A 22,796-nucleotide genomic window follows, 5' to 3' on the forward strand; every position below is an offset into this window, starting at 1 on the left:
TACTTTGGCCATCTCATGAGAAGAAAAGAGTCCTTGGAAAAACCCTTGATGTTAGGAAGGTATGACAGCAAGAGGAGAAGGGGACGACAGAGGATGAGATGGCTGGACAGTGTCTGCGAAGCAACCAACATGAATTTGACACAACTCCGGGAGGCAGTGGAAGATAGGAGGGCCTGGCGTGCTCTGGTCCATGGGGTCACGAAGAGTGGGAAATGACTAAACACACAAAAGGATAGATAGGGCACAGTTCTGAATAGGGGAGAGATGAAGGGTTTGTATGCAATGTTTTTTATACACACATTTTAAAATCATTTTCTGTTCAAGGCAAGCAAGTAAATAATTTGAAATTTTGATGTAAATGTACAGAAATCCATGGAGACTCTGCTGAGTGGAGTGGAATGTGGCACAGAGGGCAGAAAATTGAGGAGGGATACCTTTTCTGAGTGGAGCTGAATAGGCTTGCTTGATTTTTCTGTGATTTACCATTTCCCTTCCTAGAGCCACTGTCCACTCCACTTCAGCAGATCCCAGATTGTTAACAGAGCATTGTTTAGGGAACTGACTGGGGGGGGGGGGGGGAGAGGTAAGAGTGGGGAAAGTCAGTGTCAAGCTGCTCATTCCTGGAGCGAGCAATACATGCAGATCCAGCTCTTTGGGTTTCTGAGTTTAAGCATGACTGTGCTAGATGGTAGCCATAAATGTACACTAGATAAATACCATGTTTTAATTAAACTTTTCATTACTGTTTCTGGGGAAATGGTGTTGTACTTGGTGATCACATTCTTCATATTCTCCAGACTTTCCTTTCTGATCCCATAGTAGTTTTTCTTTATTCCTAGCCCCACACTCCACATCTAACTAGTGGCTGTAGTACTTCTGTAATGGTGTGGAAAAGAAATATAAACATAAGCGGCCAAATAACAGTACATTTTGTAGAATTAGAGTCTCCAGTTGCCCATTTTTAATAGACAGACTGGCAGATTACTTTTATTTATAAAGCCATAAACAAATTTTGAACATAAAAGCCAAAAAATAAAAGCACAAAATTAAAAAAAAAAGTGGTTGGTAATTGTTATAGTTTGACAGATGAAATACATATTTCCCTTGCTGTGTTACAGGCTTTTATGTAATTTGTTAAAGTGGTAGTTCTATGATTTGTACATTCTAACAGGTTTCAAGAAATCCAAAATGTAATTAAAGAACTGCACTTGCCAAATATGAATTTGAAAACTGAATAAAACATGAAGGGCAAAAGCTTTCATTTTATAAAAACAGATAAATGTATACAAAAGGTTTCATGCAGCATTTCTAAAGATCTACTTTTTGGTATTTAAGTGACATGTGTTTTGAGAGATAGTTATAAAAGCATGTTCACAGTTCATTATTTCATTAAATGAGTGCTGAAGTCCTAACTTTAAAAAATTACAGTTTTGCTTCCTAATTAACATTTTTGTTGTCAGTCACTTGTCAACACAGAAGTTGTCTTACGAGCACCATTCTTGTGGAACTTGCAATACACACCTACTAGTCCTTGCTGTGAGACATACATTGTATAACCATTGCATCTGGTGTTGGTGTCAGCTTGGAGTAAGGATATACTGCATAATTTCAGTGTTTTGAGCCAAAGGTTGGTAAAGTGAACATTTCTGGAGGGCAGGAGACATTCAGTGGCACTTCATTTAACAAAGGTTTTCAGAATGTTTTTACTTCAGTGCAGGTTCTATTGCACACCTGTTAGGTGGAAGTTGTGAGGATCACTTTTGCTTTCCATTCAAGTGATTAATGACCTGGAGTAATAGCTCCCCTTTCATGTTTTCTTCGCATTAACCATGGGGTTGCTTGAAATAAGAAACCTGGTATGTCCTTTCTCATCTTAATATAGTTCCCCAGAAGTTGAAACCTGACAGTCACATTAAACCAATTTATACATAGTTTATAATACTTGTGTGGGCTATCTTTTACCAGATAAAAGCTGAAAAAAGCATGATTTTAACTAATTGTGAAGAACGGTCAATTTTTTGAACACAAGTGCACTTCTTTAATCTTATACCCAGCTCATGCCCAAAACATTACATTTTGGAAGTATTTCTTCATCTGTCAAATTTTTGTCTGTTCTTTCATATAACGTTTTAAAATTTCTTACATGGCTGCTTTGTAGACTATTACAGAATGCTTTACTAACTATAGCCATGAAACGGGTCAGTTGTCTCATGAAAGAACTGCATTGACTACAGATGTACACTTTGCTACTGGATGCTTCCTATAGTCTTGTTTTATATAGTGATAGAATATCAGTTATCTGTGTACCTCAACATTTGTTTGCAAAGCTAAACTTTGGACATATTTTCCCTTAAGATGGGAAGGTGATCATTAAAACTGATATCACTGGAACAATCCCATTGGGTTATCTGCTGTGTTAAATGTCTTAATGTAAAACTGTAAATATTTAAAACACTCACTTATTAAAATACTGTAGTATACAGATACGTCATTCCATAAATTCTCAGATTTTCTCTTATCTCATGCTATTTCCTCTCTTAAGCCTCACTATATTTTCTTGTAGAATACAGCCCATTTTAACTATCATTTTAATGGATCAAAGTACAGAGTTTCTACAGAAAAAGGTTGAGAAATGAACCTAGTGGTGCAGAATGTGAGTTGCACACTACATTTCTTACCTAAGTTTCCTGCTAAATGCGAGTTTTTCAAGTATTTATTGTTCAAGTAAGTATTAAATGGGTTGTAATGCAGATGCTACCTAGCTGTTGATCATACAGTTTCCCCTTTGGTAGTCTAATAAAAATATGTTGCAGCTTTTAAATGACAGTAGCTGTAGTATGCATTGAGCCATGTGCGCATGTGTATGTGTGCACAACAGGAGAAGGCATTGCCACTACAGGGGGAGAATAAAAATATTTTAGCCGCATTCACAGATTAGAGGTGGTGGAGAGGGACAAAAGCTTTCACAAACATGTTTAAGAAAAGAAATCATGTAGTTTGTTTTGTACATAGTCAGCATTTCCTGGTTAAGTATCTATCTGTTCCATTTGTCTCTGAAAAAGTGGCAGTATATCAGGGTTGGAACAAATCTAGTATATTTCAATAGTATATATGAGAGCACAGACAAGTGCAAAACTCAGGTTGGCTGTTTTTAAGTTGTATGTTTTTTGCTTGCATGGTTATTCTGCAGCAATTCAAGACTGAGTAGGAACATTTTTGGAGTACTGTTGGAAAATCAAAAAAGAGAGAGATAGTGTGAGCACAAACAAGCTTTAACTTGGAATAGCTCCTATTCCAATCTGTAAAAAATAGTTTTGGCCTTTGTCCGTTTGCTCTAAAATAGCTGGATATTTTACTAGATGCTTTCAAATTTCTTTTACATTTTTTGCAGTAGTTACAATATGCTTAGTATATATTTTGTCTTTAACACTGTATGTGCTCTTCAAGGTACCCCTTGCATTAGCTTTACAGATCAGTATGGATCTGTAGTGCAAGTCAAATGGGAGGGGATACAGATTGCTTTGGACTGAATTGAGGTACATTTAGAATTGTCCTGCAAGTTGGGTTGGGGGACCTTTACACAGGCCTATTTGAAAGGCCCGAATCTCGTACATCTTACATAAATATGACATTCGGTGTGTGTGTGTGTCTCCTACTAATACACAACATTGCATTGTTCATTGATTTCAGTCTCAGAATAAAAATCTGAAGTATTGGAAATATGTTTGCTAGAAAGATGAGAAACTCCTATGTCTGTGTATGTTGACAGTTTATGGAAATTACATATTACTCTTTTCTGTCATTTCATTTCAGTTCTACAAAATGTTGAGAAGTTTTAATAGTGCCAGGTTATATGAAAGTAGTTGAGAAGAAATGTCACAGGAGGAGAGAAATGCAATGGGAGCAATGTACCCTCTAATTTTCAGCCCCGTTGGGCAGGGCTCCACCTCTCTTGCGGCTTCACCCTGTGTTTGTGTGTGACACTGCCCCCCCCACTTGTGCAGGGTTCTTTCACAACCAGAAGCAAAGGGGTTGAATGCAATAGGTGTGTGGAGGAGGAAGGGAGCTGCAAGGAGGGAGGTGGAGTCACCTGTGCTCAACTTAGAGGGAACCTTAGATGGGAGGCACTGTCCTCATGGACTGCACAGCTTTAGTGAGGCCAGTGTTCATTTTCAGCTTTATTCGGTGCTTTGGAGATGAAGTGGCCGTTGGTGACGCAGGTTTATTTCTCTGCATTGACATCTGTATCACCGACAGCAGGGGTGGAAAATGAATGTGGCCCCTATGGCTATCCAGCACCCAGAGTATTTAAAAAATAATAATTTAGTTCATGTAATCACCTCATGCTCACTAGAAGGTTTAGAGTGCACTTTTGCTATACTTTGAAGATCCCTCTGAACTCTCCCATCCTTTTTTAATTTTTTTCCCCCTTAATATTCTCTTGCGTAGCCACTCAAACCCAGGGAGGGGTTTGTTCAGCTCCCAAGGATCTCTGGAAACTGGTCCTACAGCATGGGTCAAAAATGCAAAGCTTATAGGATGCAGGCACGCCTCCTCTTTTATTTCTGATCACTCAAATCCCCATTCAGCTAAAAGGAGAATTGCCATCTTGGAAGCTTCCTGGAGCAGCAGTTGTTTTACCTCTCCCTAAGGGGGGGGGGGGGCTGCAAGGTCATAAGACCAGCAGTTTGAATCCATGGAGTGAGCTCCTGTTGCTTGTCCCAGCTCCTGCCAACCTAGCAGTTCAAAAGTATGTAAATGCGAGTAAATAAGTACCACCACAGTGGGAAGATAACGGCCTTCCTGTCTAGTCACACTGGCCATGTGACCACGGAAACTGTCTATGGACAAACGCTGGCTCTATGGCTTGGAAACGGGGATGAGCACTGCCCCCTAGAGTCAGAGGCGACTGGGCAAGTTGTCAAGGGGAACCTTTACCTAAGGGGCATTACAGAACTGAAGGTGGATTTATGATTATGTTAGGTTTCTTTCTTTTTTTTTTTTTTTTGAGTGGGAGGGACCCAAGGGTGGAAAATTGTCCCCTGGACCCTCAGAGCTTGTTTACTGTTAGTTTATAGTAAGGCTTGCTCAAATACATTGTCTTGTAGTTCCTGGAAAAATGACACCCCCAACTTCAGTCCTTCTGCAGTATGTATTATCTTAACTTTTCTCCAGTACCTCCGAACTGAAAAATACATGGGCTTTTCACTACACTGCTATCTCTAATTAATGTATTTGAGGGGCGGGTGAAACAGCTCTGGTGCTCAGCTGTCAAGTTTTACTGAGCATTGAGAATGCAGTGACAGCATGTGGAGTGTATAATCTTCAAACAGTACCTTTTTTTTTAAAGTAAAGGTATGGGAAGGTTTAGTAATTAATGGAATGTAACTAGGTTTAGGTGTTGCAGCTTCGTCAGAAATTACACCATATATTTACTCCTTTACTCTGCATAACAGCATTTGATCCTGAGTGTCTAAATTAGCAACATTAGAACCTAAGATTTCTTCTCATATCCTTATAATTGCCACAATAGGCTTGAAGATGTGTTCTGGAAAAGTCCTGAAAAGAAAGCCAGAATGTGTGCTGAGTAAGATTTCTAGTGATAAGAGTTTGTTGTTTCTCTTTCAGTGGTTTGTGTGACTCCTTGACCCCATGACCCCCAGCAGAATCACCCATTCACATTTTTGGTGAATTTTACATTCTTAAGACAAATTGTAGAATTTAATATTTTAACACAAAATATTGATGTTTCTGCCAGTAGATGTCTGTTATGTTTCGTACAAAAGGAATTCTTGACAAACATTCAAGTTGCCAGTGTATGCTTCCTTTATCACGGAACATTTTCACACTTTCACATTGCTGACTTGTCCAGCTGGTGTTACAGCTCTGAAGAACTTGAGATTTGTTCCCAAAGATGAGAATAATGTATTCCTCTTTTTCTTATTAACCATTTAACATTTACCCTAGACATTTGTACGGGGGGGGGGGTCACCTTCTAGGTTGTTTTGACATCCAGGTGTATTATCTGCAGAGTGACTGAAACTCAAAATCTCTGCAAGAAGGCAATTAACGTGTAGCATTCATAGCATCCCCTCACCTATGCATAAAAATCTGTGGGTGCTATTTTACTTTTAGTTGGTTTGGTAGAGGAAGCAATGCACTCAGCAACTGACCAGAATTAAGTTTTGAGTCTTCATTCCTACTTTTAGATGAGATTTCTGCTGTCCTTACCTAGATACAAATCACTCTTCAGTGTTCCAGTGCTTTCTGATTAGTGGTCCAACTTGCATCTGACATTGAACTTGCTGTCTGGAGGTGTAGCGGGGAGGCTTGGCTTGTTGGTCTCTAGGTCGCTTCTGTAGGCAGTGAAGTTTTCCTTCAAAGTGCCTGATGAGTTTGTGAGCCATCTTGGTCATTTCTGCATTAGCACTATGTTCCTATTGATAGCATGCTGTACCCTGAGGATTCGCTGGGTGCTAGAGATGCGTGAGGCACCACTGAGCATTTAGAAGGGAGTCCTGAGGCGCTAGTAGACATTTTGAGATGTGCAGTGACAGGAAAAGGATTAGGTTGCCTGGGGAGTGTCAAACTGGCAGGTGCAGGAAGCTTTTCTGAAGTTAAAGCAGAGGTTGTGCACTGGAGCACATCCAAAGGGGAAGAAGGGGAATCTATAGCACTTCCATCGGAAGAAACTGGGCTGGCACAGCGTCCTTCTCCTTGTAGGTACCGAATGCACTTCTTTTTCCTCCTAAGAACAGTGAAGAGAATTATCTGTAAATAAAGGGTGAATTTACAGGGTCATTTAAAAAATTAAAGCATGATAGAATTCAGTATAACTATGTTGAGCACAGTACATACATGAAGGAAACATGATTAAGTGGTTGTCAGCTTCTACAGCTTCAAGAAATATTTATTTTTGACAATTTCTACTTTTTAGCCTCTGGGTGGCAGTATTACTATAAAATCACTGCTTGTTTCAAGGTAAATCTGGAATTGGATTACAAATTTTTCTGTTGCATTGAGCCACTTGTAAAGAGAGATCTTTGAGTTCTATGTTCTTTGATGTATTAGTTAAGAAGAATGAGAAAAAACATGTTAAAAATGCAATTTTGCTTTTCATCCACAACCATAGTCTAGCAAAGAAAAAGGCAGTGTGGTATCTTCCTGATGTTTTGAATTACTGTCCTGTCAGTCATGGCTAGTAGTCAGATATGATATGAGTTAATAGTTCAAAACATTTGGATGCCATTGTATTGTGTTCCCCTATCATCTGGAATATGCTATCTTGAGGTGCAGTGTGGTTCTATTTTTAGCAGTTACAGTGGTGCCCCGCATAGCGAGGTTAATCCGTTCCGGATTAACCCTCGCTATGTGAAATCGTCGCTAAACGGAACGTAAAAGCCCATTGGAACGCATTAAACGATGTTTAATGCGTTCCAGTGGGCCCTAAACTTACCGTTCAGCGAAGTTTCCTCCATAGCGGTAGCCATTTTCGCACCCTCGGTAAGCGAGGGGAGGGCGGAAAACGCTGTGGGAGGCCATTTTAGAACCGCCGAACAGCTGATCGCCTGACTCTGTGGGAGGCTTGGGGGGTCGGCGGCAAGAGGAGGAGAAGAGGGAAAGTGGGGGGGAGGATGCGCAAGCGCGCGGCTTCCCTCCCTTCGCCTGCCTCGCCGCCTGCCTTCCTCCCCGGGGGCGTCAGGAGAAGGACGGGGAGGAAGAGGGAAAGCAAGCGCCGTTTCCCTCCCTCCATCTGCCTGCCTGCCCGCCTGCGTTTCTCCCCACCTACAGCAGGAGAGGGAGGAGGAGGAAGAGGGAAAGCGGGGGGTGGCGGGTGAGCGAGCAAGCGTGCGCCGTTTCCCTCCCTCCATCTGCCTGCCTGCCTGCCTGTGTTTCTCCCCATCAGCGGCAGGAGAGGGAGGAGGAGGAGGAGGAAGAGGGAAAGCGTTCCTCCCCGGCCAGTGCGGCCCCGCATCACTCTTGCGGCGGCTCCTTCCTGGCAACCATCTTCGGTAAGCGAGTTTTTTCCATAGGGACCGACGCTATGCCTCCGCGTTAGCGATCCCGGAAAAGGGATCGCTATGCGGATTCGTCGTTATGCGAGGCACCACTGTACATAAGTTGGGATGCTGCTACATTTATCACCTTCCCAACCTGTAATCTTAGAAGTGATTACGCAAATAGTTATGAGGAGCACCACTGTGTAGCAGAGAGTCACATATGAGGTCATAGGCCTGAAGAAAATTACAGTGGCCAGCAATGTACACTTGTACACTGAAATTGTTATTTTCTGTAAGTAAATGAGTATCAAGAGGTGGTTTTCTTATTTGTTAAGTAAATAACTGCAGCACTTGAAGGCATCCTCCATACTCTGGATATTTCTGCCTACAGCAGTCTTTTTGAATTCAGCTGTATTACTTTAGCACAACTAAGAAGCCATTTAGTATCACTAGCTCTACCCACTGTGTGCTGTAGTCCCATTCCATGATTGCAGCAAGTTACAAGAGCTGCATCCGCACTATGGGGAATTAGGCATGTATTTTGCAAGAGCTTTAGAAGCATTTTGGAAAGCAGCTACAAGACGTGCTCCAGCACTTATGGCTAAAAAACATCTAATTAACTTATTCAGTGATGGAAACATTAGCCTATGTTAATGGCATAAATATTTTTGGGTCTGTGTGTGTGGAAGCAGCTGGTAGTGGCGGGGTGAAAGAAGCTCTCTGAAACTGTGGACAGTTTTTCTAATGTGTCCTGCTGGTTTTGGCACCCTTGAAGAACAGCCAGAAGCTCTCAGACTTGTAGTCTTCACTAAGGAAACAGCATGGAGTGCTTTGTTTGTTCCCATGTGGTGACAGAAGTATTTATTCTATTTGAATGAATAATTAAGGGTGGCGCAAGCATTAAAACTATCATAAAATGGAAGAAAACTAGAGGATCATAGTAATACCCATTTCCCTGAAAATAAGACCTAACCTGAAAATAATCCTTAGTAGGATTTTTCAGGATGCTCAAAATATAAACCCTACCTCCAAAACAAGGCCCAGTTAAGTGAAACCCAGACCTCCACCATTGTGCAGCGGCCAGAAGATGACATGACTATATTTGGACAAATGTAGATTGTTATAGGTGAAAAAAATTAAACATCCCCTGAAAAATAAGCCCAAATTTTTTGAAGCAAAAATTAATATAATACCTTATCTTATTTTTTGGGGGAAAACGGTAGTAAGTAATAAATCCTTTTAAAATTCCAGGGTGCAAGGTAGTTATATTTAAAACAGAAAACTAACTGTGAGGGTGTTAGCTGGTTAACTGTGAGGTTGGGAGAATAATATCTGCTTGCCTTGTGTGAAGAAGTAAATTTTACTATCAGATGAGTCTCTCATGGATGTGATTTCCTTTGAAAAACAACCTTTTCCCATGTGGTTATCTACCATATACAGTGGTGCCTCGCATTACAATGTTAATTCGTTCCAGCGAAATCGCTGTAGAACGACAACATCGTAAAGCGATTTTAAAAAGCTCATAGAAACGCATTAAAACCTGATTAATGCGTTCCTATGGGCTTGAAACTCACTGTCCAGCGAACATCCTCCATAGCGCGGCCATTTTCGCTGCCTGTGCAGCGAGGAATCCGTCCCAGAAAACAGCGGGTGGCCATTTTTTTTACCCGGTGGCCATTTTGAAACAGCTGATCAGCTGTGCAAAAATCTTCATTTTGCGATAATCGGTTAGCGAAGCAGGTAACCGATCATCGCAAAGTGAAAAAACCCCATAGGAAACATCATTTTGTGATCGCATTTGCGATTTCATCATTAAACGAAGCGCTCGTCTTGTGAGGCACCACTGTATCTGTTTGTGGGGATGCTCAGACTTGCTCATCAGTGTTGATGAGCTCAGAGCATGGGGTAAATACACAGGAGAAGAAGCAATACTTTGAAATGGTACAAAGCTATCCTGCAAGATCTGTAGGGTGCTGAATTTGGTGGACAATCCATTTTAATTTATTCCTCAGTTTTGCAGCTTCCAAATGAGCCATTCTGGAGTCAAAAGCTTGAGCAGTCACAAACCCATACATGTAATTCCTTTTGCATCAACTCAGTTGCTGCTCTAAACCTCAGTCATGATCAGGTTCTTGACCAGTTGTCACACAGGAGTTAATTGCCTGAGTCTGTCTTGATCTACAGTGCTCATTCAATTAATATCATTTGGGGATTTATAGGTAGAGTGAGCCGAGATCATGGTATGTTTTGCCTGTATAATGGAATGAGTACATTCATTGTTGTACCACTGCAGCCTACAATGTTAGGGATGTTGCATGGGCATGGGCTACAGTGACAGTAAACTGGTCCGAGATGTCCTGTTGTATTGCACAAAACTACTATCTGTGCTTGAGTAAGAGAAAAGTTTTACAATCTCCATCTGACACTGGGAAATACTTCATATTACTTTAGTGCTCTTTGTTTTTCTCTTTGGCAGCTGGAGGTTCCTAGTAAAGGTTCCCCTTGACAATTTGTCTGACTATAGGGGGCGGTGCTCATCCCAGTTTCCAAGCTGTAGGGCCAGCGTTTGTCCGAATACAGTTTCCATGGTCATGTGGCCAGCGCGACTAGACACGGAACGCCATTACCTTCCCACCGTGGTGGTCCCTATTTATCTACTTGCATTTTTACATGCTCTTGAACTGCTAGGTTGGCAGGAGCTGGGACAAGCAATGGGAGCTCGCTCCATTGCATGGATTCGAACTGCTGGTCTTTTGACCTTGCAGCCCAGAGGCTTTGCGGCTTAACCTGTAGCACCGCCATATCACTACAATCTAACAAAAAAGTAAACAACTTTTTTTAAAAAGGCCAAAAATAACCAGTGACCCAGCATGGTCCAGAGTGAAGCTGGAGGCAAATATTCAGGCTCTAGCCCCTTGACATTTGTTATCCCGCTCTATAGTGTAAGAACAGCTGTTCCCTTTACAGACCATCTCATTGCTTGCCACTGCTTACAGACAAGAGCCAATATGTATACATGGCATCACCTGTTTTGCTAGAAAGCAAAGCCTTATTTAAATGTTTTTAAAATGACTTTTCTGAACTTTTGAAGAAGGGGAAGAACACTACGGTTGCCCTCTTCCTTCATAGCTCTCCATGTGTAGAGAGTGACAGACTGAAGAAGATAATCTCCATATGATGGGGAAATTTGATATTTCAGGATCTTCAACCACCACATATAACAAAAACTCTCCCATTTTGGGCATCTGTTCTTGTATCTGAGAAGTGGTGAAGGGAGATGGCACAGAATTGTAGGTTAATTCCATTTGGAACCCCTTATCAGGGCTTTAAAAACTGTAAGGTCTTTTGCTTTCTTGGTAGCTATATATAAAGCTCTAAATACTATAAGTAACAACTACACATTTTGTGTTTCTATTTTAGAAGGAGGAAGCATTAGAAGGCAACACTCAAAGCAGGCAGAACCCATGGAAAACCTAGGCAGGCTATAAAGATCAAGCCTAAGGAGAGCTATTAGTAGTGTTAGGATCAAGAGCAGCTGCTGAAATGATGCATGAACAATAAAAACCACACAGAAAGACATGACCTGTAAGCTAAAGAATAAGCCTAGAAAGCAAAGGTTTCAGATACACACCTGCATGGGCCGCACCAGTCCATTTGTTGGTTGAGGCCAAAGCGAGCTCTGCATTTCTTAGGAGAGGCAGGATCTGAACAAGAAGCATGCGGGCGGAGAATGGGCAAGGCAGAGGCACAAAACAGCAGCAAGAGCAGGAGGAAGAAGAAAAGATGCAACATCAGTTGAGCTGCTGGAGACAAAACTAAACAGGCCACCAAAATAACCAGTTCTTCAGCACCATATTTCTGCTGGCATTGGCATTTTGCCTAGAACAAAGTGTGTGTTAGGCAAATATCAAAATCTTATCAACCAGCGGGGCCAGGAATGCAGCAGCTGAGACAATCTTAGGTTGCTATTACAAGCACAATACGTTTTTGATCATTATTACTTGACTTTCATTTGGGCTGCTCTTCAGTCTCCCAATTGCTTTTGTCTCTCAGACTTGAGAAAATCCTTTCAAAAGCCACTGCCAATGTTAAGCTTGCTTTAAGAAATATTTGGCTTTAGTTATGTTTGAAAACAACCCATATGAAGAAGTACTTGTTGAAGGAGGGGAATTGCGGTGTATTCTAGAAGCTGCTGAACTTTTGATGTCTACATATTTTATAGAGAAATTGGTGACTGAGGATGCTAAATGTGCTACAAACACAATAAATGCATAAGGCAAGAGGAAGGGACTATATCATCTTTTCCTCTTAACTGATCTGTTGCTAATGTTACAGAAGAGCAGAGAGGAGATAAAATTGCAGAGCATGGCAAAGCTAGAAGAAATAGCTGTTACATCTCACGACATGAAACACATTAGAACTTATAACACAGATACCTGTTTGTATTGAAAATTGAGGTATTATTAGTGTGGACATGGATTACTGCAGTCATGTTAAACCATGGATTATAGCTATTGTTTGGCTACCTCAGATAATCCTCTAACAAAAATAAACAAAATGACAATGACTAGATAGTGTGCTGGATTTTGCACCAGTGGATTTACCTGAATTGGAGTCCTGCTGCTTTTCTCTTGTCCGCCGTTTCTTTTTCCCCTAGAATTAAAAGGGGAGAGGAAGGGGAGAAAGAACACAAATCATGACATGAACTTAGAAACAACCAGTTTATCTAGAGAATGATTCTAGTGAGGTAATTAGAAGTAGAGCTCCAGAGTCCCCATTTTCCCCAGTGGATTGTTGCATGTCCAGCCACTCCAGAACTAATTAGAAATTAGCATGCATGAGAGAGATGGATAACACTTTCTCACCCAGGGGTTATAACTTGGCCCAAAGGCTAAATCATTGATGGCCAATTTAACAATATATCTGTGTCTTAGTACTTTACTAAAAGGACTGCTGTGGGGACTGACATCCCAGTGCTTCCAACCTTAGAAGGACATCCCATAATTCAGTACTCTATTAAGCTTGGTGCTCAGCCTACAAGACCTTGAGATCAACTAGCAAGTCAGACATACATCTGGAAAGCAATGGTTTGTGTAATTTCAGAGACAAGAACCTAGAACCTCAAGAATATAAAGAAGTTACCACTTCAGTAAAAACTGGAATGTGTTAATGTAAAATTACACAGTGCCACATCACTTATCATTGATTATTCATTTGGTTATGTTGAGAATATTTTTCTTGTACAAAGAGACTGGTCTGCTAATAATTCATGATCATTTGCCACATTAGTGACTCATGGCCTTTTTGTTGTGACCAAGAGCAATGCCTGTTGAATGAAGATTGCAAATATCAATGGGCGATAAGCATACTGAGAGAGATGTGGTCTCTAACAACCTTAAAGGTTTTTTTTAGCTTACAGTGCAGATGCACTTTATTCATCATGCAGACCTATTCTGTCCCCACCTTTCTTCCCAGTAGTACTAGAGGGTTTGTTTCTCATGAGCAAGGCTGCTGCCCTACTGCAGATACAACGAAAAGAACCAGCCAGCAATATGGGCCATACTCCAGTACCCTAAAAAGTTCCTTATAATCAGAAATATCCTCTGTACACTTGCTCATATTGGTTAAAATCCTGTTCCTTAGTGTATCAAATTAAACTAACGTATGCACATTGAATCAATGGAACTTACAAAAGAGTCACCAAATTCCCACTGATTAATGGGTCTACTTTAGTGTGACTTGCTAAGCTAAGCAGCAGGATTTCAGTCATTATTTAATAAACATACATTAGATTTTGTCCCCCTTTTGATTGAACTGACATGAAGCTTGGTCCTTTCTCATATTCACTTGCACAGAGATCTACTCAGAAACACAAAAGACCTAAATATGTTTTTATGCCTTGTAAAACAAAATATTTACTGAACTGTGGAAAGGTAGCTTGGCCCTTGGCCCTAATGGCCCTCAACTTTCCTACATTTGGTCAAAGAACTGATAAGGGTCTACGTTGTGTGAAAAATGGCTGAAGTCTTTTCTGTAATTCAAAATGAATAACCGTGAAAGACCCTGGGCTTTGCACTGAACCAGTATTTCTATGAAGCAAGTATCTCAGAATGGCCCGTGAGGAATATGTGCATGTGCTGCCACCACAGTGCAACATCCTAGACTGAGGTACACACGGGCAAAGTTTCATTTTTTGTATGGATGGGGACTGCCCTCCCAGAAAGATCATAAACGTATGTGGTGCTGAGGCACTGGTTGCATCTGTGGAGGCTACCTACAGCTGAAGGTTATAGATGTACTGAAACTCTTGCTTAATCCAGAGAGAGGTGGGTAAGGTGTGAGCTCATGGGCTGGAGACAAAATTACAAACTAAGAGAATGAAAATTTCAGAAGTAGCACATGGAGTAACTACCATTATAAAAATTACCTTTGGTGAAAAGCACTGTTTTCAGGTCAGGGAGTCTGTTGCCTGAACATCTCCCTAAGAATCCTACGGAAATGTACAGACCTCCAGGGAAAAATCAGAAGCCAGAGTTCATCATAGCTGGCATTTATCCCAAAAGTTCAGTATTCCCCAGAGGACTATTTTGCACCCTTGTACAATTTACTTCTTCTTAAGGTCCTTTAACTTTCATGTGGAATATTCAAGAAAATCTGTTTTTCTTCTTTTTATTGAACAGGAATATGCAAGGAGATATAAATGTGCTATATTGTCTTTTTATTAGTATCCAAAATGTAACTATAAAAACTTAATACTATGTTTTAGAAGATTAACTAGAAAAACTTAAACTAACTGGCAATATAAGTAAATACTTTTAACAAACTTTTAAAATGCTCTTAACAAAATTGATATGGTGCTTAAGAGTGAAATAATGAGGCATACTCTTAGGTTAACTCTGAATTAAGTCACATCTATGTAAATGTCTTACATAGCATTGCTCTATTAATCACATAGCTACACAGTGGTCCCCAACCTTGGGCCTCCAGATATTCTTGGACTTCAACTCCCAGAAATCCTGGCCAGCAGAGGTGGTGGTGAAGGCTCCTGGGAGTTGTAGTCCAAGAACATCTGGAGGCCCAGGGCTGGGGACCGCTAACATAGCAGTCTATGTCATTAATAGATTAAGCATAAGAAATATAAAAATCACATTAGCGTACAGTAAACAAAATCTTACCCCAGCCCCCAAGTAGATTTTCCCCCTCTAATGATGCTCCCCTAGAATCCTTTGCTTCTTGCCCTAGCTATCATTTCTGGCTGTTATTTATCCCCTTATCTCCCCATTATCAACTATCAGCATATCTCCCCATCATCAACTACCAGGAATCTTTTTTTTCTGGACCTAGAGGAATCTTTTTTTTCTGGACCTAGAGGTACAAAGGCCTGATGCACCAATATTTTATCGAAGGAATTTCTGTTGTTTTTGCATCTTGCGTAACATTAAATGTCTGTAACTTAGAATCTGGCAAGGTGCCATTATGACAAGCAGTTATTTTGACTAAAGGAGCCTCTTAATGAAGTGGTTAAACTGCAGTACTGCAGCCAAGACTGTGCTCATAACCTTAGTTTAGTTCCAGGTAGCCAGCTCTGATTGGCTCAGCTTTCTATCCTTTCAAAGTCAGTAAATTGAGTAGCCAGCTCACTGGGGAGCAAAGTGTTCCTTGCATAATTACATTGTAAACTGCTCAGAAAGTGCTTTAAGTGCTATGGGGTGGTATATGACAGCACACTTTTTCCTTTTAAAAGGGTTAGAACCCAGTGGTCTGCACTGCCTGTAATTTAAATACAGTAGGTTGAAACTTCAAGGGTTTAGTAAAATAAAGAAGAGCAGTACCTAAAACACCATCTGTCATGTCAACACATTGCAAAAATTTATGTATTTCAATACACTTTCAGTTCGATCTTTCTCTGGGCTTTCCATGCTGAACTGTCAGCCATGAAAAGCATTTGTAAGGCAACTTTTATGCACAGTAACGTTGCTACTAGACTTGGCTGAAACAAATTATTTCACAGTGAATTTTAAAGCACATTATACATTTTCAGGATTGCATATTCTTTACCCCCTTAACTATTTTAACACTCTATACACATACAATTTTTATCATGACAATGTAAACAAAAAAACCAACATGCAATTTTCCTTGAATGAAGAATAATTTGAAACAAGCTATTACAGCTGAAGGTGTATGCCCCAAATCTGAAGTCAGGTTGGTTGGTTTGTATCTCTTAGACTAACATTTGTTATATCCTGTTCACCACTTTGGGAACAGGAATTGAAATTATTCCTTTAAAAGGTCATACATCTTGCAAGTTTGGGCATCCTATTACCAAGAGGATTTTACTCAGATTCTGAGTTCAACTTACTCTGCAGTAAATGTGTTTGAAGCTGCAGCCTTTGTTTAAATTCCTGAAAAGAGACTGTGATCTTGGACAAAACAAAAGCTGTTCCATTTTTGAGTTCAAACGGCATTTAAATGTGTTTGTCATTACGGAGACACAAAGGCCACTTCCTTGATGAAAGCAGGCAAAAATCAAACCAGATTGTCTTTCCCTACACTTCTTTCCATACAGCACTGATCATGTTTGCAGAAGGAGGCCTAGTAAGTGCCCAGCTGCCTGGCATCACAATTAGACAACAATGTTGGTGGTTGTTACAAACTTGCATGTGACACAAAACTGCATCTCTGTGTAAAGGAAAAACCATGTATGTGAGGACATTCTTACAAATGTCAATGTGTTTGTTGGTGGAAGTGCAAGCTTAATCTTAAACAGTGCAAACTTAATTTTAGGACTACGTGGTGACAGGGCACTGCCTACAAGCTTGGGCCTGCTTCTCAATCCATTATTGAAAACCAGGGCAAACAAGCACATGCCCCATCAGCATAATTTTGTTTTGATGCTTCTCTGTATCAAGAAGCCTGGTACATGTCAAAGGTCAGATTTTAACTTGCATGATGTGCAACCTCTTTGACCCAGGTTTTAAGGACAGCTCTACGTATTCTGCTTCAACTGCCTCTTGGTGATCTTGGATGTGTGGTTCTTCTGGACAAATCAAATCCAGAGGGCACAATTGGCAGCATATGAGCTGCCTTTCCCTTTGGCAGTTTTTCTCCCCAACTCTTTATTGGCTTGTTCTCATCAACTGCAGGTTCATATGTGCAGCAAAAATAGGTTTGGAGCTGACCTGCACAGAGAAATTCAGGGATAATAGGACAGTTGACTAGCCTCCTTCTCCTGAAACACCCTTGTTGTAGGTCATGCTATTCTATCAATGACTGACTCAGGAAGCATAATGACGAGGTTCAAAGATGCAATGCTCAGGTGGTGCTTATAGCCTTGCATTAAGTACACAGGCTTAAGAAATGTGGTGGGTGCCTGACTGTCAGTATCAGGCAAGTTAGAAGACCAAAGCTTGGGAAGAAAATGTTCCATTTCCCATTTGGTGATCTAGAAATTCAGTCCAAAAAAGAATCTTTTCATGGTCTGGAGAAGACACATCAAAACTTTTGTTTCTCGGGTACCAGTGTTTGCCAGTCCAAGAAGGCTTCTTATCCCAGCTGCTTCAACAAGAGGGAAACATTAGTAGGCAAGAGGGCCCAATGCCAGCCTCCTTCCATTGGATCAATAGAACAATTATCCTAGAATCCTTGGCCACAATCCTGTTAAGCACCCTGAATAGAAAGTTCTGCCAAGGTAATAATGCACGATCATGCCATTTGCACAAGTGTCATTGTGCAACTAACACTGACATCTAGAAAACTCATCATCCAAAAGCCATCAGCAGTGCTTGCACAAGAAGCATGATCTTGTGTTAGCAACACTGGTGGGACTTTATGGTCTGCCATTGTTCGAAATAGGGCACTGGCTCTTATGCTTATGGTAGCTGTCATCCCCAGGGACAGGCTTAGCAATAGATAGAAAGGAATGTGATAGCAAGGATACATAAATACTGTGAAAGATAGTGGGTAGGTAGACCTGTATATGCATTTCCAGTGCCAGGGATGCTGATGAACCCTCTGACAGCTTTTCCTTGTGCCTTCCTGATGGAGGCAGAAAACTGCAGAGGTTTATCTAGTTAATTTGTAAAATGTGAGGCTGGGAGAGAGTAGAATGTAGGAAGAAAAAAGGGTGATGAAAGCAGGCTACGATGCCACCAGCTGTCAATCATAAGCACACACAGTCTGCTATCTAAGAGCAAATCATAAGCAAAAGCCAAATGAAGACAACATTCTAGGGAAGGACAACTGTACCAATTTTACAAAACAGACACAACCATTTGTAACCCATGATCATTACCCATTGCTGGGGGCAAAAAACAGGCAGCAGCCAATGCCCCAGAACCTCTGTGGAAGTTTGCCACTGTAGGGCACAGGATGGATCTCCACGTCTGATGCACCCGGGCAGTAGTGCTTGTATTATTTGTGCAACAGCTTACCAAAATCAGAAGACCCTGCCATTTCTTGTGCAACATGATAGTCTTTCATTTCTACTCCTCCATCTAATTAAAACCTACTGATCCCTGCAGCACTTCAGTCACAGTCATTTAGTTAGTGAGGGCCTACTGCTTGGGAGAGCCATGTACGTTTTCACTGAAATAGCTTCCTTTTATTTCTAAATGTTCATTTCCACCTATCCAAGGCCAATGTGAAATCCCTGGGTCACAGATGTCCCCCTGACTATTGGAGAGACCCTACAGTTCTAACTGCAATTCTTTTATAATGGGACAGAAATATATACAGTGGTGCCTCGCTTAACAATGTTAATTGGTAAAAAAAATGCTGCTAAGCGATTTTATCGCTAAGCGAAATGCGGTTTCCCATTGAAATGCATTGAAAACCGGATAATCCGTTCCAATAGGAACAAATTGCTGTCCTTAAGCGAAAATTGCCATAGGAAACATCGCTAAGTGAAACGCAGTTCCCCAACTGAAATGCATTGAAACCTATTCAATGCATCTCAATGGGGGGAAAAACACAACAACAAATTTAAAAAGAGTCAGAACAAAGTCAAATTTGGTTAACAAAGGGTTTATTAAGTGCACTTTACGATTTCAAACATTTTAATCAGTAAACTTTAACTTTATAAATAACAGAAAAACATTTAAAAAACAGCAAACATGAGGCTGTTTAAACCATCGTTAAGCGAAACAGGGGACCCAAAATGTAATCGCTATGCGAAGCATGGTCCCAACCATTGCTAAGCAAAAATCGCTCATAGGGACCATCATTAAACGAAGCGTAAAAACGCTCAGAAAAAGTCATCGCTAAGCGATTTCGTCGTTAAACGAAGCAATCACTAAGCGAGGCACCACTGTATATGTAAAATGTGAGGCTGGGAGAGGTACTCAGGTACTCATGCTGATGTACTCATGTACCTATAAGTACATCAGCAAGTACACAGGAGCTCAACCCAGGCTCCCAAGGTCAATGTTAAGTAAGGTAGTGATACCCAGAAGTCACAATTCTCAAGTTACCGAGAATTCAAAATGGCTGCCCACTGTTTACTGTTCCTTCAGTGCCACATACAGAGGAGGATACCTGGAGAGCTGGTGCCACCATTTCTGACTGCCAAGGCTTCAAGGGCAATGACAACTTTTCAAATATCTAGTACTCTAAGAAGAGCTTTTATGGCTCTGTGGAATGGAGTGCCTGGCTGTGAGTTCAGGGGGCAGGAGTTTGAATCTCCCCTGTGCTTCCCATGAAACGGGCCAGACAAGATCAACTGGAGCATAAGTGGCTTAGGGGCTTAGGTATCCTACTACCTGCATGGCTGTGAGCAAGCTCCGTGGTCTCAGAGTGCCACAGAAGGATGGACAGATACACAACATCTGACTGTACAAGGAAAACTTCTAGGAAGGTTGCCGTAATTTGGAACTGACTTGATGCCAAGTGTATCATTCCTAGTTATTACACTAGAAAGGAAACTGTTCACATGGAATGGCCACCCACTTCCTCTGAAGAATATGTTATCCACTAGGAAAACCCACACACTGCCTATGGACTGTCCCACCAAATTGACAAATTCCACAGCCAATGAGCAATTCTGTGGCCATGGAAAAGCCCAGGGCTCCTGGAATTCTGCAGCCAACGCTAAGTTAGGTGGATGCATGAGTGGCAGATGGTTACAGGCTTTCACTGCCGTAATGCAGAAGGACATTTGCTGCAGAATTCGCTTACCCTTGCCGCAGAAACCGGCCCCGAAGTGCTGCTGAATTCCAGGGGCCCTGAGTTAAACTTTGTGTGATCACGGGATGAAGAGCCTGAAGAAGACTGAAGAGCAAAGGGTAAAAAAAAAAGGTGTTAAAATAGAAGCTGTGAAGATCATGGGACAAAAAAAAGGCACCACATAAGTTCATGAGCACATCAGAATGTACGCAGGAAAAATAGCACTGGAGGATTTCATAGGATTTTTCATTTAATGGATTAATTCAGTTACTTGTGTTGCTAAAAGAATTATCTTTGAAGCCAACAGGCCTGCAGAATGGAAGCAAACTTAAGAGATGTCCTTTTCCCTGGGCATTTGCCTCTGGTCAATTTGGGAGTCAGGCTTGCATGTGAATGCGAAACATTGGGACCACTATGTGTCTGAAGGCCCTTTTAAACAGTGACTGGGTTGTGTGCAGGATCCTGTGTGGGTAACTCACTTTTGTGGGCTTGTGTCCCATCTGAATCAGCCCTTGACTCGGACTAAAAAAGCACACCGTCATAGAAATGCAGTTGGTTGAATGCAAATATATTTTTCTTCAGAATTATTAAATGAAACAATGTAAAATATAGTCAATGATCCTGGAGGCTACAACAAATAACTTGGTCCCTAAGAAATAAAAGTTCAGTTTTACCTATAGTACATTTTTGCTTATTTGCTATAGATAAGTTAACTCATTTCATGGTGCATGGTACCAGAAACCATGAAACTTGAAATGAAGACATATTAAAATTGAATTGATCTGGTGCTTCAAAGACTTCTCACAATTCAGTTTTTCCAATAAAAATCAATTAAGTCTTCCCAGGTTCAGTAGGCCTACTACTTGTATCTATACAGATTCAGAAACAAATACTGTATTATAACCACTATTTGACATCTGCAACAGAGACCACTAATTATGATGGTTGCTTTCTAAATTTCATCCTTCCAAGGATGAACTTTTAAAAAAAAAACCTGGAAAATTCTGAAGTCATCACTGAGCAGACGGTACATGTTACATAGAGAATTAAGGAAATAAACTTCTTTCAAAATAGAGCTGATATGCTTAGAGGAGCTGTGATAGTCTAGAATGTGGGGAAATTATTTCAATCAGAAACCATTCTTTCAAAACAAAAGAACTGAATCATTTTTACATCATTTATCTGTATTCTGTCAGTCTGATGAACAATCAGATCCCCAGATTCACTGATATACATAATGAAGCCACAGTTATTCCTCATGCTTGAAGAATCACAATGACTAGGATCCTGAGAGAAGTTAACTGAATGAAGTTCAGAGAAGGAACCCTGCCCTTCCTCTCCTCTGCTGCCATCGGTGGCTCCTCAAAAATCCAGATATTTGGAGTTGGGGAGAAGCTCCTCAGCATTGTGGGAATGAAGCACGGGGGTCTGTTACAGAAAAGAACGTATTGGGAACTTCATTCCTGTGAGCTCCCTTAAGGCTGCAATTTTACAACCAAGCCCCAGGTACCTGTGAGCAGCTACATATGGGATTGCACATAAAGAAAACAAAACTAACTTCTTAGGATATTGAGTAATTCTTCATCCAGCAGCAGCTCTTTATACTCTGTTCCCATACTCTTCCAAGGTAGAGTTGTAACCTTCAGGAGAGGTTTAACAGGAAGGTTAGTTTCATGGATTGGGAAGGAGAAGAAGCTTCCTTGCACCTTCAAAAGGCAACTTCTTCTAGATCCCTAGCAAATTCCAGTGTGTTTTAATATGTGGACTTGGTTCCAGTCCCTTATAAACAGGCCATTACAAATGTTCTGCATTTCCTCTAGCCCAAACTAGTCTTAATGACTCCAATTTTTCTTTAAGGTGACTTCTTCCGAAGCAGTTTTGCTCAGAGTTGTAGTCATGCTGTTAAAAGTTGTGTTCTTGTTCGCTTTGAAAGAAGTCTTGCTGAGTTACATGGAACTTAGCTCTCAAGTTGTTTTGTATCCCCTGTAACATGTAAATTAATCTACTGTCCAACTTCCCTATTGGACATTAACTTCTTTCTCTGTAAATTGGCTGCTAATAAACTTCCACTTACTTGGGGACTTAAATAATATTTTTTAAAGAGTCAAACCTAAGTAGATCTTCAAGGCAACAACCTTTCAGTCCTTAAAAGATCAACAGAAAAGTCAAGATGTAACTGACCATAGAGAGCTACAAGGATAGTCTCTGAGAACAGTAGCCAGGAAAACACAAGACCACCTCTTAATTAATTAATTAAGCCTTTCTTCCGATTCTCTAAATACAACTTAGGTTTGTGCTTTAGCATTCTTGCCCCCTCCCATTTTCCCCCCTGGATACAGCTCCTGGTCTGCTGTTTTCCTCAGCCATTAGTAAAGAAATGTGTTTCAATCCTTCAGTTTACATAAACAGCTCACAGATTTCCAGTCATGTCAATACCTGTTTGTTGTTCAAATAGTCCAAGCTTTCGATGGCAATATCCTGCGCCATCTTTGTCAGGGAAGACAAGATATCAGTTGGTAGAGGTATTATTGGCTAGACCCAGTCAGTTCTGAGATAGAATCATTATTGAGGATCTCTTGATAAAACTTGAGACACATTCCGTCAACAGAGAGTGCTTGCTGGAAGCCTTTGTTG

At 40.8% G+C, this 22,796-nt stretch overlaps 1 protein-coding gene across 15 annotated transcripts in view; it reads right to left on the minus strand.

Moving 5' to 3' along the window:
* Positions 1 to 4,441: 4,441 nt before the first annotated feature.
* TCF7 (transcription factor 7) overlaps positions 4,442 to 22,796 on the minus strand; it is a 150,634-nt gene continuing 132,279 nt past the window's right edge. For 4 of the 15 annotated variants that reach the window (XM_072990148.2, XM_078385727.1, XM_078385730.1 and 1 more), the window contains 4 exons: positions 20,175 to 20,267; positions 12,605 to 12,653; positions 11,632 to 11,704; positions 4,442 to 6,748 (listed from right to left, as the gene is read on the minus strand). In XM_072990148.2, coding sequence (XP_072846249.2) covers positions 6,430 to 6,748; positions 11,632 to 11,704; positions 12,605 to 12,653; positions 20,175 to 20,267 — 534 coding nt within the window. In that variant the 3' untranslated portion in view covers positions 4,442 to 6,429. Of the gene's footprint in view, positions 6,772 to 11,631; positions 11,705 to 12,604; positions 12,654 to 20,174; positions 20,268 to 20,331; positions 21,803 to 22,796 lie in introns of those variants that run through there. The other 11 variants (XM_072990151.2, XM_072990150.2, XM_078385732.1 and 8 more) reach the window with 8 other exon arrangements.

The sequence above is a fragment of the Pogona vitticeps genome, chromosome 2, assembly GCF_051106095.1.
Source record: "Pogona vitticeps strain Pit_001003342236 chromosome 2, PviZW2.1, whole genome shotgun sequence".
Classification (NCBI taxonomy): Eukaryota; Metazoa; Chordata; class Lepidosauria; order Squamata; family Agamidae; genus Pogona; species Pogona vitticeps.